This window comes from Talaromyces amestolkiae (genome assembly GCF_001896365.1).
Source record: "Talaromyces amestolkiae strain CIB chromosome Unknown scaffold16.1, whole genome shotgun sequence".
Classification (NCBI taxonomy): Eukaryota; Fungi; Ascomycota; class Eurotiomycetes; order Eurotiales; family Trichocomaceae; genus Talaromyces; species Talaromyces amestolkiae.
In genome coordinates this window covers 788,572-808,237 of record NW_024468052.1, presented here as the reverse complement: position 1 = coordinate 808,237, position 19,666 = coordinate 788,572, and the positions used below count along the sequence as shown (strand labels likewise).

Below are 19,666 nucleotides of genomic sequence, written 5' to 3'. Positions count from 1 at the left end.
CCCCCCCCTTTCCCCTCCCTCCATCATTGATCGGGAGATGCAAGTGGTCGCTTTGAGCCATCTGGTGTATGCTGCTAGTGTGCCATTCTGGACCCGACGTCTCGTATCGTCGTTATCGATCATTAAAGTGGTCGATTTGATTTGAAGAACGGCTGCAAATCAACCCCAGCTCGTTTGGTTGGTGGGTGATCCGCCAGCTTATCATATAATTTGTTCAAGTTTATGTTTTATAAGTAGTACATCACGTACTACAGAATTTGTCCGTGTCAACTGAAATCACCTCGATTGAAATACTGGCCAACAAGATAAAATCCAGGGATCTTATCAGGGCTAGGGCCGAAGAAAGTCAAGGCATTGACGATTTACGATAGTCCAAGCCGATGAAGAAAACCCTGACTATAATAACTATTCGGAGTAATCCACCCATGGGCTTACATATCCTCGCCAGACAGCCGATTGTTTCAATGTTGGATCAATGCGAGTATACATCTCACTCTGTTAAGTCTCGGTTATATATATCCTCGAAATTTGGTTATGGATGTCACGGCGACCAATGAACGTATATGTATGACAGTGTAACGCACCGATCGTCAGTACCGTAGGAAGATCAAGATTTTCAGTGCAATTTATTATATCACCAATGCTCTTTGAACTCAAGAATATAATATCATATCAGAGAGTATCGTGAATATCAGCGAACACATTGACACTGACTAAACGATGGTGATGACAAACATGATTGGCCAATTCCGTCACCGGACCCGCCAAGGCCGCAGTCGCATCGGCGATATGACTCGACCGTCGAAAAAGATTACAATTGTCTTGCATAGAATGCCATTGATGAGCCGTATTCGAATATCGTGATCATTTAAGTCGTTTTAAATACCTAAAAGCAACATACAACTGTAATCGCTCGCGAAAAGAGAGGAGAAAAAAAGAGATGCGGGCGGCCGTTCCGCGCCCAGCAATGCGACGATGAGCAAGCGTCCTCACGAAGATTCTGTCTTCCAAAAGACTGCCAATTTCCTGGAGCGATCTGCTTCAACGCCGGGAAATAGCATATCGATCAATGAGCTGCTATCCAACTCCGAGGAGCTAGATGCAGATCAATCCGAGACCCATGCGCGCAAGCCAAGAAATTATATCGCTTCTGTGGTATGTCCTGCCTTCACTACTCAAAATGTCGAAAATCTTAGTAACACAATATATAGGCCTGCGAAAACTGTCGGCTAAAAAAGACAAGATGTGATGAATCACGCCCAAAATGCGGGCTATGCAAAGCCTTGAACCTGGACTGCGTGTACAGTGAGCGCAAACTCTCCAAAAAAGATCAATCTATCGGCATGATCATAAGCACATTACATCGCATCGAGACGAAACTAGAAAATCTTCCATCTGTGATTTCAAACGATATTCGTCCCATCACAGGTCATGTATTGCAGGCAGTGGAAGCCATTCAAGTATCTGCATCAACTACCATGGCCGGGACGCCAAGTGCGAGAACATCATCGCATAAATTCTCAATATCACAAAATACCTCGCCGGCTGCAACTGGCCCGCTCGAGGCGGAAATCCAGGGACCTGCGGATGGTAGAGAAGTCATTTCCTTTAGCCAGCATGGAGTTGTGGCATGGCCGGGAATGATCGACCGTCTGCCGGGGAGATTCTGGGATCTTTATGATCAAATCGGAAGGAATTATGTCCTCGACGTCGAGTTGGAGAGACTTCCTCTTTCAATGTGGGTGAATTCTCTATTCGGATTACCGAATACAGGAAACTGGCTAGAGGAGTTGCCTTTTGCGCTCGTGAAAGGTTTATGCGAGGCGTTCTTCTCGTTTTTTCACCCCTTTACTCCATTCATGGATAAACACTTCTTCTTCTCCCTTACGCTCGGCACGGTCATCAAACATGGCTTTTCTACAACAATCGAGACGTGTCTGGTTCTGAACGTGATGGCGTTAGGCTGCCTAGCCGTGCGTGCATACGAAGAAGCAGATTTCCCACTACCAGGGACGATTGGAGATCATTTTGAACGACCAGCCTGGTTTGAAGCGGTATTGGAAGATCCTCCTGGCTTGTCATTTTTCAACGAAGCTCGAAAACGGATGGGTTTTCTTATGGAAAAGAACAACCTGTCTAGTTGCCAATACTATCTTTTATCAGCGTATGCCTATCTCCGTGCTTCTGATGGTCGACGGCTAACACTACGTTCAACAGCATGTACTATACGCAAATTATCCGTCCACTTGATTCTGGTGCAATGCTTAATAGAGCTGCTGCTTGTTTATGCTTCATGTTAGCGAACCGTGATATCAATTACAATGAATGGGAAGGCGATATGAAGTCCAGGTATGAAGATTGGATCGACATCCGAAGAACTAACTGACATACATTTCAGAGTTTTCTGGAATACAGTGATGTATGAGACAATTCTCGTACAAGAGCTAGATCTACCTCCAAGTGGCCTGTTGTCTCTTGAAGACAACGTTCCCATTCCAAAATTTATCCCATTTAAACTGTCATCGGAGATCACTCCAATGCCAGATCCAGACGACTCCTACTACCATCAATGCCATTTCCTTGCACAAATAGCCAATCGGATAATACTCACTCGCATCCGCCATAGTCTTTACTTATTTTGTAAGCACAAATCTCTTGAAACTCTTATTTATCTCATTCTGACGAATACAGCCGAATCTGGAACTCTCCCACGCCCAGCCGTCAGCATAGAGCTCCACAAACAAGTCGAAGAATGGCGCAAAAACCTCCCATCAGCAATTCAATTCTCTGAAAAAAACTCAGACACTACACTGAACGATGACCGCTCGCCTTCCATGGCTGGCCATCCACGAACCCCAACTTCATTAGCAATGCTTGTGGCCGACTCAATGCTTCGAGCCCGCTATCGAATCTGCAAATTTCATATCGGTCGACCATACCTGTACAAAGCGTTGCGAACACCAGCCTTATTGACGGACGAAGACTATGAGCAGATCCGCAGTGGATTACGATTCGCTATGGATTGGCCTATGATCAGAGGCGTGTTTCGGCTGATGAGGAGTTGCATCCCTATCAGATTTGCGTTTTGTTCGCAGTATGATCTCCTTTTTCTTCCTCATTTTAAAATTCAAAGACAAGTCTAACGATGGTAGATTTTTCGGCCAATTACTCATCTTTCACGCAATATCAAAGTCGGACGAGCCACGATTACGTGCGACTTTACCCCTTGGATGGGAAAGATGGTATGATGAGATGGTAGAGTTTCTTGATTATTGTGCTGCGTACAGTCCGGCTATTAGTCGGGATATGGATCTTGTTCGATTGTTATAGCACCGTTTCTCAAAAAAGATCTGATTTTGTCTGGTTTATGAGTGTATAGATGTGAAGTCATTATGTTGAATATGGGTTTTCTTGTATCTAGTGTTTGTATAGATGGAGTTCACTTATGGGTTATTGATATCTTTTCATACGATGCTTTCGAACATGCAACAAGGTAATTAAGTATCCTGGACGACTCCCTTTAACAATCACATATATGATATCACGTGTCTATTCTAACTTTGAACCAGCTAGGGAATTGCAATATCAAATAACCAGAGCACTAGAAAGCTACCCTAAGTTCAAATCAGTTTTTCGTTTGAGAGTATCTAGGTAAATGTTAATGGCTTAGAATATCATATATCTTTTCAAAAGGTTCAATGTTGGCTATCTTATCTCACGGCGTACACCACGATCATCCTCGCTAGCAATATCCTCTCATACTAGTCATTTGTTCAGGAACCTCTACTGATGAATGAATAGTTTGAACCAGTGCCATCACAAGGGCAACAGCCTCCACCAGTTCAAGCAGGATAACCCCCCATCAGCGCAAGTACCAGCAGCCTTGTCTAAGTCGTCCATTACATCAAATAATGAACAAAGAGAGGACGCCACAAGAAGCATGTGGACAGACTCGGATATCCAGATAGCCGTCAAGGTCTTGAAATACAAAATTACACCTCATGAGGTACGCGATTCGATCAATAACGAGATAAAATACTCCAGTCTTGTCAAGTAAGTACAAGAATTGGCGGTTGCCACATCGTGATGTATGTCGTGAGATTGATAGGATGCTCAAACATGAGATATTGTTCAAATAAATATTAAAATCATTCAGTTGAGTGTTCTCCATTGTCAACTCTAGAATTAGCTTCAGACTAAATCATTTGTCGAGAATGTCGGTGGAGTGTCCAATCCTGATCGTACATGTAGTTGTGTACATGCAGATAAAAAGGATATATACAACGGGTATTATAGTATGCTTACATGCATGGAAGATCAGGTACCTTAAGGATATCATCAACAAGAGACCCCCTTAATATTGATTAGGGAAGTATACTTATAAAACATCAAAATCTCCCCCCATAAGGGTATCACCTCAAGAAAAGCTAATCCCCTCAAAGCTGAGAAAAAAAACGAGAAAAAAAAATTGAGCGATTGAAACTAGGCAGCTAGAAAACTAGGTGGTACTAACTTCTAAGGAGGAATTAAGAGAAGGGAAATAAGAAAAATAGGTTCGTATGTACAAGAGTATTTTTGTCCAAGAACTACATAGGATAATTGATAGAGTCGCAACCACCGATGCAAATGCGTCATTTGAAGTATCAAGTAAAGGATACATATGTATATATCAAAGAAAGACATATCAGAGCGAATAGATCTGATGGAGTTTAGGGTCAAGGTGCCCTGTTTTCTGTACATGAGTTCATAAAATTAAGGTCTTCCCGCTGACGCTCATTAATGCTGTCGCACATAGCTAGGAAAGATAGGTGGTGTCGAAGCGTCCGTAGGGATGAATTCTGTGAAATGAGGAGATGGAGGGACTGGGTCCGACTTGCGCTTGAAATGAGATTTGTATCGAGGTTGTGGGAGAGGTCTTGACGCGGGGAAGAGGCTGAAACTGGAAGATGAGGAAATGGATGCTGAGGAGGAAGTGTGCGCGGGTGGAGGAGGTCGAGATTGAGTTCGTTGTTGCGGCTGAGGTTGTGGTTGTTGCTGTGACGTTGGGGCTGAGGTTGAAGATGGAGTGGGTGGTTCTCCGTATGTATGCCGCCGTCGCCGAGGGATGAACGGCGGTGCATCTCTTGGTGCAGTCTTTTTTGTTGGTGACAAGTATCTCTCGGGTTCCGTGCCTTGGCTGTTATAGTTGGCATAGGTTGGTGGTGAGTTTTGGTGGGGAGAAGCCTTGACGGGGGAGGTGTTTGGAGGTGGCGAATTTCTGCCTTGAAGCCCATTGTTTGATCGTCTGCGAATGAGTCTGGATAAAGGACTCTCCTTCTCTGGAAGCGGTTTGACTCTCGAAGGACCTGGCGGGGGTAGAAGGATATCTTCCAGCGAAGTCTCAGAAGATGGAGGTGTAATTATAAGTTCGCTCGGAATGGGGACGTTGCGAAAAGCGTCATGTGAATTGATTTCGCGAATAATGATCTCTTGCAGCGTCTCAAATGTAGGATATAGAGGGCTGGGCTTGTGTTTCGTAGTATTGTAGGCTTGTTTGAGGATTTTCATAATCTCCTTGACATCAAGGGCGGCTGAAGGTTGAGTAGTAAAAGGATTAGGGCTGACTGTGAGCAACGGAGTGTGCACAATTTCATCAATGCTGGCATTTTGTGGGTTCGGTGCAGCGTTCTGAGGAGTTGGAGGTTGTATTGCGCAATGTTCGATCCTTATGCTCGGTTTGCCCATGGCAGTTATATTCGTATTGATAATGAGATCGCGCACATTCTTCTTGCCTGTGCGAGAGCTCGTAGATGATTTCGCGCCCGAAGTGCGTCTGCTATCAGACTTGTCGATGTCAGGGCTCAGTCTTTTACTTGAAACAGGAGAATTGTCTGTGACTGCTTCTTCTTCCGCTAATGCTCTCTCGATAGCCTTTTCTGCCTTGCTGGACAGTTTTTTAGACGCATTAGGAGGTACCTTTTCAGGCACCTTGTCCAGTTGCTTCACAGGTTCTTCAACAGCCGTGTCCGCTCCTGAAGTAGGAGGCCTCGGGAAACTGGCTAGATCTGGAGTTTTGATTTCCGCCATGGTCAAATCAGGCGCCGAAGCCTGGGGTCTTAACAAGGACTGATCCTTTTGTTGATCCTTCTCCGGCATCGGGAATTTCGCAGCCCTGTTTCTACTTGGAGATTTGGCGGGAATCGCCGGAGGATAGCTAGTTCGCGGTTCAAGAGAACGGCCTTGCGATTTGGATCTCGAGCTGCTCGCCTTCTCTTCATGGTCATCGGACCTTACACTCAGACGGCTAGATCGGGGCCCCTTGTAGATTGGATTGCTCTTCGACCGTGATATATTCCTGTCTGCGACGTCTTCCTGGTACAAACTGGATATCGAACGGGAGTACTGAGGATTCAGCTGGGGGAAATGTTGAGCGATTATATTTCGGTCTGCAACGTCTTCGTTGTAGGGGGTTATCGGCGACATCGATCTGGTTGATGACATCTGGTAGCGATGATTTGAGAACAAGGCCTCGACGACATCAATATATCTGTTTTTCTGATCTGAGGAGTCACTGGACCCGGTGTATCGGAACTGACGGAGAGATGCGAGGGTGCGGGAGTAGAACGTCTCGTGTAATTGCTCGAATTGCCTCTCGATTCCCTCGTAATGTCGGCTCACATCCTGCTTGCTTTGCGATTGTGGCGGGTAGGCATATGGGGATGCAGGCGTCCTGGACTCACGAATAGGTGAATTGGGGTATTGGTTGGCATATTGCTGGCTGTTGATTCCTTGAACTTCTCCCCGCGGAGAAGAGGGCGAGAAAAGTTTCTTGAAGGTTGCCATAATTGGATACCAACCGCCTTCAAAGAGTCAGTGGCATGAATTTCTCGGAGAAAGCGTGAGCCAACTAAAGTGCCGTGGCCCAGCCAGAGACGGCACAAGTAAAATAGAGGCTAAGAACAGTGAACAGAGCTCTACTCTGATGAACGGGAAGGACTCAACACAATGCAATGCAATGGATATTAAAACATCGACTGGACTTTTGGAGAGCAAACATTCGATAAGAACACAATCGAGGAAGAGTATGTACGGAAGAGGGAGAGAGTCACAGTTGGCGTGTGATGGATGGATGGGATGACCATTGTCTTAGCTCTGCATCCCAACGAGGCAAGTACGTACGAAAGAAATAGAAATACGCAAACAAAGATACAGAGGAAAAGGACGAGGCGAAGCCTGATTAGGGAATGGATACCAGAGCGGGGCGAGTCTAGCAAGCCTATTGGCTCATCTCTGCCCATCACAGTGGAAACGATGGGTCGGGGCGCTCTTAGCGCACTTACTCTAATCTCAGTAAATTACCGAAATTACCCTGTCCGTACGTTTGTTACCTACTCAGTGCTGCCTTTCGTTCCCATCTGAGAAAGAAGAGATTGTGAGCCTGGCATATCGGACGCTGTATATTCTTTCTCCAGTCCAATATATTTAACGTTCGCAGCAAATATATTAGCTCCTTGTACAACCATTTCCTTTAATGTTGATCCTTGTGTAAGGTACATGCGCGGGACAGTGGACGGAGCATCCCTGAAACGATACATCCCCACGCACGAGGCGTTCAAGGTCTACTCGTAGTAACTTTCTGGATAGCCCCCTAAAAGCGGCTTATTCGCTGGCATCCCTCGGCCTAGGTTAAGAAGTTCGTGCCACTCCGCTTAGTCTAATTAGCGGGCGTAAGGAGTGTTGGTATGTGGTTCGTGCTCTTGGCCTGGATAAGAGGAGAGCTACGCAGCTTATACTACATGTAGCATAGGCGGTTGGGTACTGAATCTTAGAGGCGTCTTGTCCGGGCACGTAATCCAACTACACAAAGACGGTATACCCTTCAAGTCTTTCCGAGACACTTCACAATACTGGTATGAAGGCAAATTGCGTGTCTATGCAGGTGTCTGGAATATTCTCTTTGCGGCAAAACTGTTGGCAATCGAAGTTTCTTTGGCCTTACAAACCTCCTATTGGCGACGATGACGCAGATCATGGCTGAGTCGAGCTTAGCATAAATTACTTTCGGGATTCGTTCCTGACTAGTACCATAGAACGTGCTGTCAATACGTCCTCCGTGTGTGTACCGGTATCATACAGTACAGATTATTCCACGATAAGTATGAGTATGCACTGATGCAGTTCTCGAGATGAAACATGCACGTACTCTTAATTGATTTGCAGATAATCTTTGTTCATCTGGTCAACCTTATCGACGAATCTGAACTATAAGCCGAGGGTGTTATGAACTACGGAGATGTTTCAAGATTGGAGTAAGTACGTAGCAACTCGGCATGTAGGAGCAGGACAGGTGCTTAAATATATTAAACGTTATTGGCAACGCTTTTGACCCTCTTGTCACCTGTCAACACCGGGAAGCGGCCAGCCGTTTACAAACATAGTGGTACGTAGAGTATACCCTCTGTTGGGTGCTTCTCCGTACGCGCCTACGTATGTCCTCGTCTTAGCGAGGTACCAACCGTGTTGACTCTGCGGAGACCCAAAAATCAAGGTTCGAAGGCACGCTTAGCTACATGTATTATAGAGTCCACCCCTGACTTTCAGACTCTGTCGATTTCAAATCTGAATAGACAATGAAACCATGAAAGATGGGCCGCATACGGCGTACTAGAAACAGCATGGCGAGTATTTTGAATACGACTAAATAATAGCGAGTGACTGTCTTTCACATCGAGAACTTTTCGGCTTGGACAATTCACTGCAGTAATAATCACATTAGAACAGGCTACCTTTTGACTCAGATCAACGCAAGAAAGTCGCAAGCTCCTAATGAATCGGCAAGTGTCAATACAGGGTGTTACCGGGCGATGTCAGATTATCTATACATTTCTGCAATGCCCTTTCTGGCCTCTCAATATTATGTCGGCCAATAGCACATGACTCTCTTTGTGATTGTCATTGATTTCAATGTTACTAGTGCTATAATTTTCAGATATCGACTAAATCGCCGAGCCTAGGCCCATCGTCTTCATTGATTCATATACATATGTAACTCCGGAGTGCGTACATATCTAAGATGCATGGAGATCCCGGAGATGCGAAATTGTAGAGCCCCGGTGCTCACCAGCTGGCCGTTTTTAGGCGCGTATACTGGCACTGGTCAGGTTTCAGCGTGACCGGCGACACAATTTTCTTCTCATGAGATGCGTAGATGAAGATGTGAGATTAAGTCTGCGGAGGGTATCATCTGCGTAATGTATCGAGCCCTCAAAGAAATGCGCCTTCAGTAGAGACATCAATAGCCACAAGTGGAGCCCAGACCACTCAAGTCTTCATTTCGATTTTTGTCCCTGCTTGTGTAGCATCCGAGACACCCATGGACTGCGCAATAAAMCGTTCMCCCGACTCTCTGACGGCAGCAGCAAGCACAGAGCGAGCCGCACGTGCTGCATCAATAGCACCATCGATCAACACATCATGTCCAAACACCTTCTGATCCTCCGCTGTAGTCGAAGCTACTTCAGACGTATCACCTTTCAGCCATATCTCTGTGATTTCGTCACGACCAGGAAGATATCCAACAACACACGCAGCAATGATATTCTTATGTTCAGACGGATCCGGATCAAGCAATAACCTGGGAGACGGACGAGAGCCTTGTCCAGTTGAGTTATCTTTGCTATCACCTTCCTCCTCATCAGCAACCAGCGCTGCGACACCGCCAGCAACCAAGTCCAAGCAATCAATTCTCGCATCGGCAATAGCCGCCGCTGCAGCCGTAATACAGCCCGCAAGCACATTCATCATTCCCCAAGATGCATCCGATGAACCAGATGCATCACCCCACCACCGATCATCCTCCGCTTCGAGAACAGTAATGGTCACATCCAGCGCACTTTTGGGCCAGCGCTCGGCTATTATGGCTCCTCTAATGGCGGTTTCAAGATGCACGCCCAGATCACGCTCGCTGGCGTCGCGTATATGTCCTTTTCGTCGTCGGTGGGCAAACGGTGCGTATTTCACGTGGGTTGTGAGCAGCAGGTTAGGGGAGTAGTTTGCTGAGCGTGGCAGAGGTCGTGGACCATGTACTGCGCATGCGATCTTTAACGATGTCGCAGGAGCTATCAACGATTTGGGGGTGTTGGTTGGCTGTCTGGCGGGCTCGATTTCGAGGTATGAGGATCCGCTTGCGGAGGGAATGAGGCCAGTTTTCAGAACTAGAATACATAATCAGCTTCGAAATATATCGAGTCGAATTGTCAGTATCTTACATATTTTTCGCAGCTCTGTAGGTTTCCTCGCTCGCTGCGGTCTTTCTGCTGCTTCGCCTGCTGCGTTTCGTAGTAAGGAAGCAAATACAGGCGCTCTGGTACCGCTGGGCGGACCATTATTTCTTCTTCTATCAGCCATGTTTGTTTGATCGAGTGACCTGTAGAAATGAAGAACAATTGAGACTAGCAACTTTCTATCGTGACCTAACTGGGCGAACAACCGCAAAAAGTCCCATTTCCGAAGCATGTTTGCTCTGTTTGCTTCGTGTGGGGCGGGTACTAGCTTGTTCTCTTCCTTTTCTTCTGCTTTTTTTTCTTCCCACTTAACCTTGTCTCACACCTTCTCTCATAACTCGAGAAGAAAAACAATTCGATTCCTTCAATGTCAGCGACTCGATTGCTCGATATGGGACAATCATCTCGAGCATTATGACTAACTACTGTGAGTTCTCCCCAATCATACTTCCAGCCCAATTCACAGGAGGAATGTTATTACCAATAACTTCTGTTCGGCGAAAAAACATGAGCCATGAACAACATGCACCACCATCTGAAAACCATTGAATTCTCTTCAATCATCAATATAATCGGATTGTCGATATGGACTCTTGCTGATTATTCTTGAAGAACCAGGCCAGAAATACCGACGAGAATCTGTCGAGGCATAATTTAGTAAATGGTATGTCAAAATTTTCTTCTTCTAGTGCCCCGGGATATGTCGATTTCATGATGAAACAAATATTTTCAGTTCTGCTTCTGCAAATCTATTGAAGATAACAAATACCTTACCAAAACGTTTCCTGATATCATCGTCATGTCCCATGTTTCTGTTTTGTCCAATCAATCTTGAATCAAACGTCGAACTAACAAGTTTGGCACAGATCATAGAATTTCGCCTCGACGATCAGCTTCCGGTCTATTACTATAGATTGTAGAAAGTGTATGTTACCACCCTCCCTAGCTAGCTAGCCCTACTTTCTCTTCCCCCAACTTTTTTTATGATGACACCTAGTCAATCCATTCAACGATTTACCGCCTCTCGAGCTTGTGCGTTATCGAGGTACCACGTTGGTTCAAGTCTTCAAATTTCCATCCTCTTTTAGGATAGTTATTCGACCACCTCCCTGATACCTGACTTGACTCACCTCTGGTGGTCAGGAAGGATAGGTTGTGGAGTGCTGTTCGTATTCTATCCGCTAATGAGAGTGCTCTTGGAAGAAGATTTACCCTTCGTGCCCTTGTCTCATGCAAGCTTGGCTTTGTGTCGATTTTTTCTGCTCTGGGATGCATTCATTCGTTTTGGGTGATGTGTCTTGGGGTGGAGTCGGCAGGGGATGGGATGAGTAAACCGGCTTGCTGATTTTTACATTCTTCCTTTTTTCGATATCAACTTACACATCTTATTTAGTAGCGTATACTGACTAATCTGGAAACAGGTACAAAAATATATATATCCTTAAGCTATATAAATGAATGCAATGTTCTATCATTAATCGTTCGTATACCAATAATTAAAATTAAGAATACGTAACCCTCAATGCAAAAATATCCCCTTGTGTTTATTTTCTGCTCTCAATGCACTTCATCCTCTGCATCTCTATGCTGTACATCGTAGACACGTCACATCATACACTCTTGTCTATCATGATGACGATTCCTTTTCTTGGGTTATCGGTGTAGTCGTTCCTCTAGATCGGGACATGCTATATGGTGCCTGCAGTAATTTTTTAGCGGGATATAGATATGGTATAGCTAGGAAAAAGGGGCATACCAAAACTTTCTTTGCATTGCAGATTCTCCATGCCATATTTCGCACATTTCCATCAGCGCGAACGACTTCGGGAGCGAGTTCAACGCCGAACCTGCACAATCAATCTGTTAGCACCATAGCCTGAGTTCATATGGGTAAAGGATTGGAACTAACATCTGATGAACCGCAAAAACGACCCTCTTAGCATACTTCCCATCCCGATCAACCAAACTCCCAAAATGCTCATCGTACGTCTCCGGCGCAATCTCCGGATCTCTATCAAAACAGTTACGCACAACCGGTAGTAACGCCTCTTCAATAGCGGCCTGGATCAATCCATCGCTCTTGGCAGTGGCGGTATCCATATTGACGACATCCTCCTCATCAAAACGGCCGATACGGATCTCAAAAGGTCGCGAAATGGCCATGACGTTGTGTTTACCATTGTGGTGGTAGCGGAACTCAAAGACACCCTGTGTCCAGAAGAGTTTGTCGCCCGAAAAAACCATTTCGCCGGATGCGAGATCGCGGTTTTCGCCGTCTCGGCGGCGCGAGGCGGATATAACGATGTCGCTTGTGACGAGGCCCTTTTCACAGGTTAAGCTGTCGTAGGCGCCTTCGTTGGTGGCTATCCATCTTCCCTGGGAGGAGACGCGGGTGACTTCTCGCCGGGTGTTGTCGGTGACCATGTATAATCCTACCCAATCTTTCTTGCTGTGGTTCAGAGGTGCGGTCCACTTGACTCGGATTGGGGCGCCGTATTCGAATATCAGGCTTTTCAGATCACCACGTCGCTCGGGTGGAGCTCTAGCGTTGGCGCCTTCTTTGCCGCTGCTTCGTTCTACCTGTGCGGACGGCGAAGACTCCGTTCCCTCGATTTCGAGTGAGTAGTCCTCCAAATTGTAACCTGCCGCGACTTCATCGTCCAAGCGAGAAATCGTAATTCGTGCGGGATACTGGCGGAACAAGGACTTGGCATCCTTCATGAACGTGTTCACACCAGTGGCCAGTTTGGGTCGAGCAGAGTCTAAAAGTTCTTCGACAAACTCGAAAGATTCATCCATCATGCGATCAACGCTACCACCCAATTGTTGCAGCGGGGGAGGCAATGATCGTTTCAGGTTCTTGACCAAGCCTGCATCCTTTCGTAAACTTCTACCGTAGAGCTTCTGCATGTGAGGACGTTCCACCAACTGGATGAAAGCGAGTGTAAGGATATGACTGAGCAGAGCAAGGAAAATGATAGCACCTTTGCTGGTTATCAAAGCAGCGCCCCATAAACCAGCAAGTCCCAAGACACGTTCGGGGTTATTGAGGAACCTATAGATACCACTGTAGGTCAACTTGGACTGTGCATCGAAGAAAAAGTCTCCAAAGAACCATCCAAATTCACCGAGGGACTCATAGATACTGACGGATGTCCAGATTTGCAACGCTGCCAAACTGAAGCCTAGCGTGTGCTTGAGTAAAGCCAGGCCATGGTTCCAGTCAGACGGCATACTATACATTTTCCAGGTAGCGGCAATGAAACTAGCATAGCACATAGTCATGCTAAGATGGTATGAGCCTTTCCACTGACGCCATGCCTCATCCGTGTTCTCGCCATACTTGACAAAATGACGGGTCCAAGATTTATATTTGGATTGACGATGGAGAATGTATCCCATGCCTATGGAATACCAGCATCTCCAGATCGCAGCGTTTGCCACGAATAGATATTGATAGAATGGAGTAGATGGGGTAAGGACTGTTAAGGCGAAGACGAGAAGTTGAATAAGGATGACGGATGAGTCTGTTACTCTATGAAGATCCAGATTATGTAGCCCGAGTAGATTATGTACGGATGAGGGAGGTTGTTGCATTGCGGCTTTGTCGTCAGTTCCGTTGGGCGTGGGCGTTGTAGGAAACGAGTCGCTTATTGGGGATGTCTGCGTGTTGAGACCGTTCAGGTTCTTGAGGTCGTGTTGGTCAGAGCGCTTACGAGGTGGCGGTGAGTTATAGACGCGGTCAATGTGTGGGTTTTCCACCAGGATCAAGAATGCGAACTGAGCTGCGTGGGCGATAATTGAGATGAATAGCACTTTATAGCTGGCGGCCATCAACGAGATTCCATAATAACCAGCGTAGCCTACAGAATACATAGGGTGTGGTGCCATTTCGAAGACTCCGTCGAATGTAAGTTCTTGGTCAATGAGGAAAAAGAAATCACCCCAGTACCATGCAAAGTCCTTGACGACTCGATGAGCGTCGAGTTTGACCCAAAGATTGAATATTACCAACACCCAACCTGCGGCCCACCTGAGAGTGGTCATTAGGGTAGTCTCGTTCTCTGGGCGGCTTCCACATGCTATGGCAAAGAGGCAGTATGACGTGAAATCACACATCAGAATAACGTCGACAAAGCGTCGGAAGACGAGCCATGTGTTGTATTCTAAGGGAGCCTCATCAAACGAATAATCCTTAGGTATCATGGTTTCCATGTCTTTTTTCAACAGCCGATAGAGCAATGGACGAGGATTCTTGCCCGTCGATGGATTGACAAAAATCTTGGACTTGGTAGCCCATCTTACCATGGTGTTGTGGTGCGACTGGTTGTGTAGAAGCCATCCGATTCCGCCGTTGTATGAGGTCCTCCAGAACATATAAATCGCCGCGAAGACGGGAATTCTGGCCTCTGGGGCAAGGACCCAAAATATAAATATATGAGCGGCAAGGATTGCCAGGACTAGAAGGTCGGATACATTCTTGGGTTGGGTTGGAGAGAGCAATTGTGAGACCATATCATGGGTCTGGGGGACGGTAAAGACTGGAGGAAGAACACGTGAGCATGCGGACAGACGTCATTTAATGATTGTCAACTTGCGCTCAATCGAAGAGTACGTCGACACTGGACAACAGAGAAGAAGAGAGAAAAGAGAAACTTACTAGTTCCATCTGGCGTCCTTCCAAAGGTTTTTTTGTCGTCACTCGTCCTGTTGTCGGTGGTCACGCCGTAGCCAGCAGTCGCGAGCGCCTGGTCGACGGCGTTGACGTCGACAGGTTGAGAGGGCCTCACCCGCTCTCGCAGGCCCTCATCTTGCCGCTGGGTACCGGATGCACTGGCAGAATCCATTTGAAATGAATTCTCAATATAATTTACCTGGCAATTGAGCGAGACATCGGAGAAAAGAATGAGAAGAAAGGTGGGTGTTGTGTGTGAGCAGATGGAGTCTTGGTCTGACTAGCCCAACTCTATTGTCTAATTTACATTTTGGCTTGTGATTCGCACGGACCATTTGCTGTTACCAAATACATATTGTAACGGCAGTTACTTTTGATTTGGCGGGGAACTGCCCCAACAGTTACGAGATGTGGTGTAATTTACCGTACTTACCATCAAATTACCTAACATATTAGCCGGGTGCTTTAGGAAGCAGAGAGAACATCGCAAATTGTTAATATACTTGGAGAAACAATGATGTTTTGTTTCTCGAGAGTCTTTAAGTGTGTATGGTATACTAAATAATTTCATGGTTTAAGCAGCAGGCTATAGCATTAGCAGATATAGTAGACGCAACTCGATTGGCTCATCTGGAGCTTATTTTTTTATTTTTCCTCTGACATTTCGCCACCCCGCCTTTGCCGCATCCTCTGCTGCATTTCTAAGCATGACACCCTCCCTCTTTTCTTCAACTTCTCTTTGATCATCTGGCCGTCTGCTGCCATTCTCGAATTGGTAGAATCTTAGAGAAAGAAATTTTACATTTCGAGGGCAGACAAAGGAAATATGACCCCCGCCCTGACAGACCCTACTGCGGCATATTTAGCCGCGCCTACAAAAACACCCAATCTGGTTGCGCCAGAACCTGGTATGTGTTTACGCAATTTCTGCAGGCTTCAAGCAGTTATACTGACCTAGATATGTCTCGTAGAACACTGTCCCGGCCCCGAATCAGAACAAGCAGGTCAAGGTGATGCTTGCGCCGGATGCCCCAACCAGAGCATCTGTGCCTCCGCGCCGAAAGGCCCCGATCCAGATATCCCACTGATCACCGCACGACTTTCGCAAGTTAAACACAAGATCCTCGTTCTATCAGGCAAAGGAGGCGTCGGGAAATCAACCTTTTCAACATTGCTCGCTCATGCCTTTGCGTCAAATCCCGAATCGACCGTATATGTCTGCGATACCGATATAAGCGGTCCCTCAATTCCGAAGATGATGGGTGTTGAAGCCGAGACTATTCACGTGAGCAATGCGGGCTGGAGCCCTGTGTGGGTTACAGACAATCTTGGAGCGATGAGCATTCAGTTCATGTTGCCGAACCGAGACGATGCCGTGATCTGGAGAGGTCCCAAGAAGAACGGACTCATCAAGCAATTCTTGAAAGACGTGGAATGGGGCGAAGCCGACTATCTTATCGTAGACACTCCTCCGGGCACATCTGATGAACACTTGTCCGTCAACTCATTACTCAAAGAGTCTGGGGTAGATGGCGCCGTGGTCGTGACAACACCGCAAGAAGTGTCATTGTTGGACGTCAGGAAAGAGATTGATTTCTGCAAAAAGGCCGGTATCAAGATTTTGGGACTAGTGGAGAATATGTCGGGATATGTTTGTGGGAACTGTCAGACAACATCGTATGTTTTCCGACCAACGACGGGTGGAGGTCGACGTTTGGCTAGGAAGATGGGCATACCATTTCTGGGTTCTGTGCCCCTAGACCCCCGAGTTGGTATGGCTTKTGACTATGGGGAAAGCTTCTTAGAGAGTTACCCGGACAGTCCGGCATCCAAGGCCATTCAGAGCGTGGTCCGAGCAGTTAGCGAGCAAATTGGTGAAGATCCGGAGAAGGTCATCCCGTCAGATCTGTGATTTACTTCTTCGCCGATACACCGCTTTTCTTCATATGTGCTGACGTTTTCTGTATTGGTGCGACTGGCTACAATTGACATTACTTAGGGTTTCACGGGCAACGTGTCTAAGGCGTTTGGACGGGTTGCATTGTGGCGTTGAATTTTATATAGATATCCATTTGGAAGATCATCATTTTACTTGCACATAACAGAAATAGAATTAAGACAGTTTTAAGACTAAAGCCCGTGTTTTCTCCGGTAGAACGTCGCAGGTGAGTTACCGTATTTCCGAATGAAGGTTACCCTACTTAGGGTTATCACCCCGGAATACGTAAGTATTTGCTTGGCCATAACAGCCACAATTTAACCTCCCATAGGATTGACAACACCAACCCCAATCAACCGCCTCACATGTAGCCGCCCAGGCATAGACGGTTTCAGAAAGATGGCGCGGCCGCACATCGCTTTGAAGCGTGTCGTGTAGGAGAAGCGCCTAGGGTCTAGGGCTCCGCCACTAAATGTACCTCCGCGTTTCAGGACGAACCACTCAGCGGCCTTAGATCGCTTGACATCCCCAGCTTGCACCGTCTCTACTGAATTTGTATGGTGGATTTAGAGATGAATTCTCCTGTCAAACAGTCACCTCGAGAAGGAGTCATACCCGCAGTGGAACCCGAATATACGTATTACACGTAAAGGGGAAGGCCGCGTATTTTCGTTTGCTGTGAGCTGTATGAGCTATATGATTTGAGAATAGAGACAAAGAAGACTCTCCTTTTGTAGCTTGGCCTACCCAATCGTATGGCTAGGTACATACAGCATACACACAGTATGGGCCAGTATGATAAACTTTATGCCCATTGCCGACAATCCAGACTCGCCCCAATATCAAACGGTCTAGGGCACCGAAAATGTTTGATCCCCTACGAGGGCTAGTCTATTGTCAGGTCTGTTACAGATAGCTCCTAAAACTCCATATCAGACGGTGACTATTATTCATTTTTGGTAGAGCGCAGTATTTTGCATTAACTACATAATCTCTCTTTGCTCTCCTCAAACTTTGTTCTAATATTCCATTCACACCACAAGCATCTTTCCTGTATTCTTCCATTCTATTCATTAAGTTAAGCGGGCTCTTACTTTTTGATTTGTTTTCTTTCTCACCATTAATATTATCCTTCTTTGCATTGTTTCCTCGCCTTAACTTCCACGCTATCTTTTACTTACGACTTCCGGGCTGGACTTGGACTCGATATTTTTTTGGTCAACTCCTCACATCATAAAGGAGAGTTCAGCGTCATAATCTTTTTCGTCTTCTTTTCAGCGTTCACTATTTGCTCATCCTACACGTGGGCCATCTCGACTTCATTCGCTTGAGTTGAGTCATTGGAAAAACTAGACTCTTGCTTTCATCAGTCACAGAGAAAAAAGACAGCTCGACACAATGTCTTTCTTATCAACTTTCTTTACCTTACTATTAATCACAACAGCTGTTCTCAGCGCACCTACAGCACCCAAAGCAAGTCTCAAGCGGAGGTCATTTGAGATTCCTCGTGTTCGTCGCGCGAATTACATCCCCCATGGCCCTGCAGCGCTGAGAAAGGCATACGGGAAATTCAACATCACTGCAACACACCTTGGTCTTGATGCTCTCGACTTTCAGGCTGTCAAGCATCATCCTAGCAGTACTGCTAACGCGGCAAACTCGACAGCCGGCAACGAAGATGGATCCGTTGCTGCTGTCGCGACTAGCGGCGACACTGAATTCGTGGCTGCTGTGACCGTTGGCGGTCAGACCATGATGATGGACTTTGATACTGGATCTTCTGACCTGTAAGTTCATGCTGCTTGTGAAGGGTCAAGCTGGTCGGCTAACACGATTTTATAGATGGGTGTTTAGCACTGATCTGGCCACCGCTGACCAAACGGGCCATACTGTCTTTAATGCAGCCAAATCAACAACATTTCAAACCCTAAAAGGCGCCACCTTCAGCATCACTTACGGAGATGGATCTGGAGCATCTGGAACCGTAGGTACTGACACCGTCGACATTGGCGGCGCAACAGTCCAGAACCAAGCCGTCGAACTCGCCAACAAAGTCTCCACATCATTTGTGCAAGACACTGCCTCCAACGGTCTTGTAGGACTTGCATTCTCATCCCTCAACACTGTCAAACCAACACAGCAAAAGACCTTCTTCGACAACATCGCCAGTCTGCTCGATGAACCCGTCATGGCTGCCTCCCTCAAATCCGATAGCAGCGCGGGAAGCTACCAGTTTGGAACCATCGACACCACCAAGTTCACCGGTAGCCTGACCAATGTTAGTATCGACAATTCCAATGGCTTCTGGGAGTTCAACTCGGCTGCTTTTAGTGTTGGTGACAATGGAACCATGCAGGCCATCACACAGTCCCCCACTGCTATTGCTGACACTGGTACCACCTTGATGCTTGTCAGCCCTGAGGTTGCCACTGCGTACTATGCGCAGGTACAAGGTGCTCAGCTCAACAATCAAGTTGGCGGCTATATCTTCCCTTGTGATGCCACTCTGCCTACCCTTTCCATTGCGGTGGGTGATAACAACCTGGCAACCGTGCCAGCATCAGTTATTAACTTCTCCAAGGTCTCGAATACTAGTAAGTCAAGCCATTCGTTTAGTGCGTGTGATCAAATTACTAACAGTTCGATAGTGTGCTTCGGTGGTGTTCAGTCAAATGGAGGTAGCCAATTCCAGATTTTCGGCGATGTGTTCTTGAAATCGATGTTCGTTGTCTTTGACCAGAGGGGCCCTTCTCTTGGTCTTGCCAGCCCGGCAGCTTAAATGCATGTATA

The 19,666-nt window shown here is 46.5% G+C and overlaps 5 protein-coding genes across 5 annotated transcripts; 3 read left to right on the top strand and 2 right to left on the bottom strand.

Moving 5' to 3' along the window:
* Positions 1 to 975: 975 nt before the first annotated feature.
* Positions 976 to 4,057, top strand: BHQ10_007803 (uncharacterized protein; the record flags this gene model as incomplete). Its single annotated transcript, XM_040880539.1, has 7 exons — positions 976 to 1,155; positions 1,212 to 2,164; positions 2,218 to 2,349; positions 2,399 to 2,640; positions 2,692 to 3,094; positions 3,153 to 3,242; positions 3,802 to 4,057. The coding sequence occupies 7 exons, from the start codon at positions 976 to 978 to the stop codon at positions 4,055 to 4,057; spliced, it is 2,256 nt and encodes a 751-aa protein (XP_040736306.1).
* Positions 4,058 to 4,776: 719 nt separating this feature from the next.
* Positions 4,777 to 6,822, bottom strand: BHQ10_007802 (uncharacterized protein; the record flags this gene model as incomplete). The annotated part of the gene is made up of 1 exon (XM_040880538.1): positions 4,777 to 6,822. The coding sequence occupies one exon, from the start codon at positions 6,820 to 6,822 to the stop codon at positions 4,777 to 4,779; it is 2,046 nt and encodes a 681-aa protein (XP_040736305.1).
* Positions 6,823 to 9,300: 2,478 nt separating this feature from the next.
* BHQ10_007801 (uncharacterized protein) lies at positions 9,301 to 15,109 on the bottom strand (the record flags this gene model as incomplete). Its single annotated transcript, XM_040880537.1, has 4 exons — positions 9,301 to 10,077; positions 12,019 to 12,109; positions 12,172 to 14,803; positions 14,923 to 15,109. The coding sequence occupies 4 exons, from the start codon at positions 15,107 to 15,109 to the stop codon at positions 9,301 to 9,303; spliced, it is 3,687 nt and encodes a 1,228-aa protein (XP_040736304.1).
* Positions 15,110 to 15,763: 654 nt separating this feature from the next.
* Positions 15,764 to 16,849, top strand: BHQ10_007800 (uncharacterized protein; the record flags this gene model as incomplete). Its single annotated transcript, XM_040880536.1, has 2 exons — positions 15,764 to 15,845; positions 15,909 to 16,849. 2 exons carry the CDS (start codon positions 15,764 to 15,766, stop codon positions 16,847 to 16,849), a joined length of 1,023 nt encoding a protein of 340 aa, XP_040736303.1.
* Positions 16,850 to 18,274: 1,425 nt separating this feature from the next.
* Positions 18,275 to 19,655, top strand: BHQ10_007799 (uncharacterized protein; the record flags this gene model as incomplete). Its single annotated transcript, XM_040880533.1, has 3 exons — positions 18,275 to 18,663; positions 18,719 to 19,470; positions 19,525 to 19,655. 3 exons carry the CDS (start codon positions 18,275 to 18,277, stop codon positions 19,653 to 19,655), a joined length of 1,272 nt encoding a protein of 423 aa, XP_040736302.1.
* Positions 19,656 to 19,666: the final 11 nt, after the last annotated feature.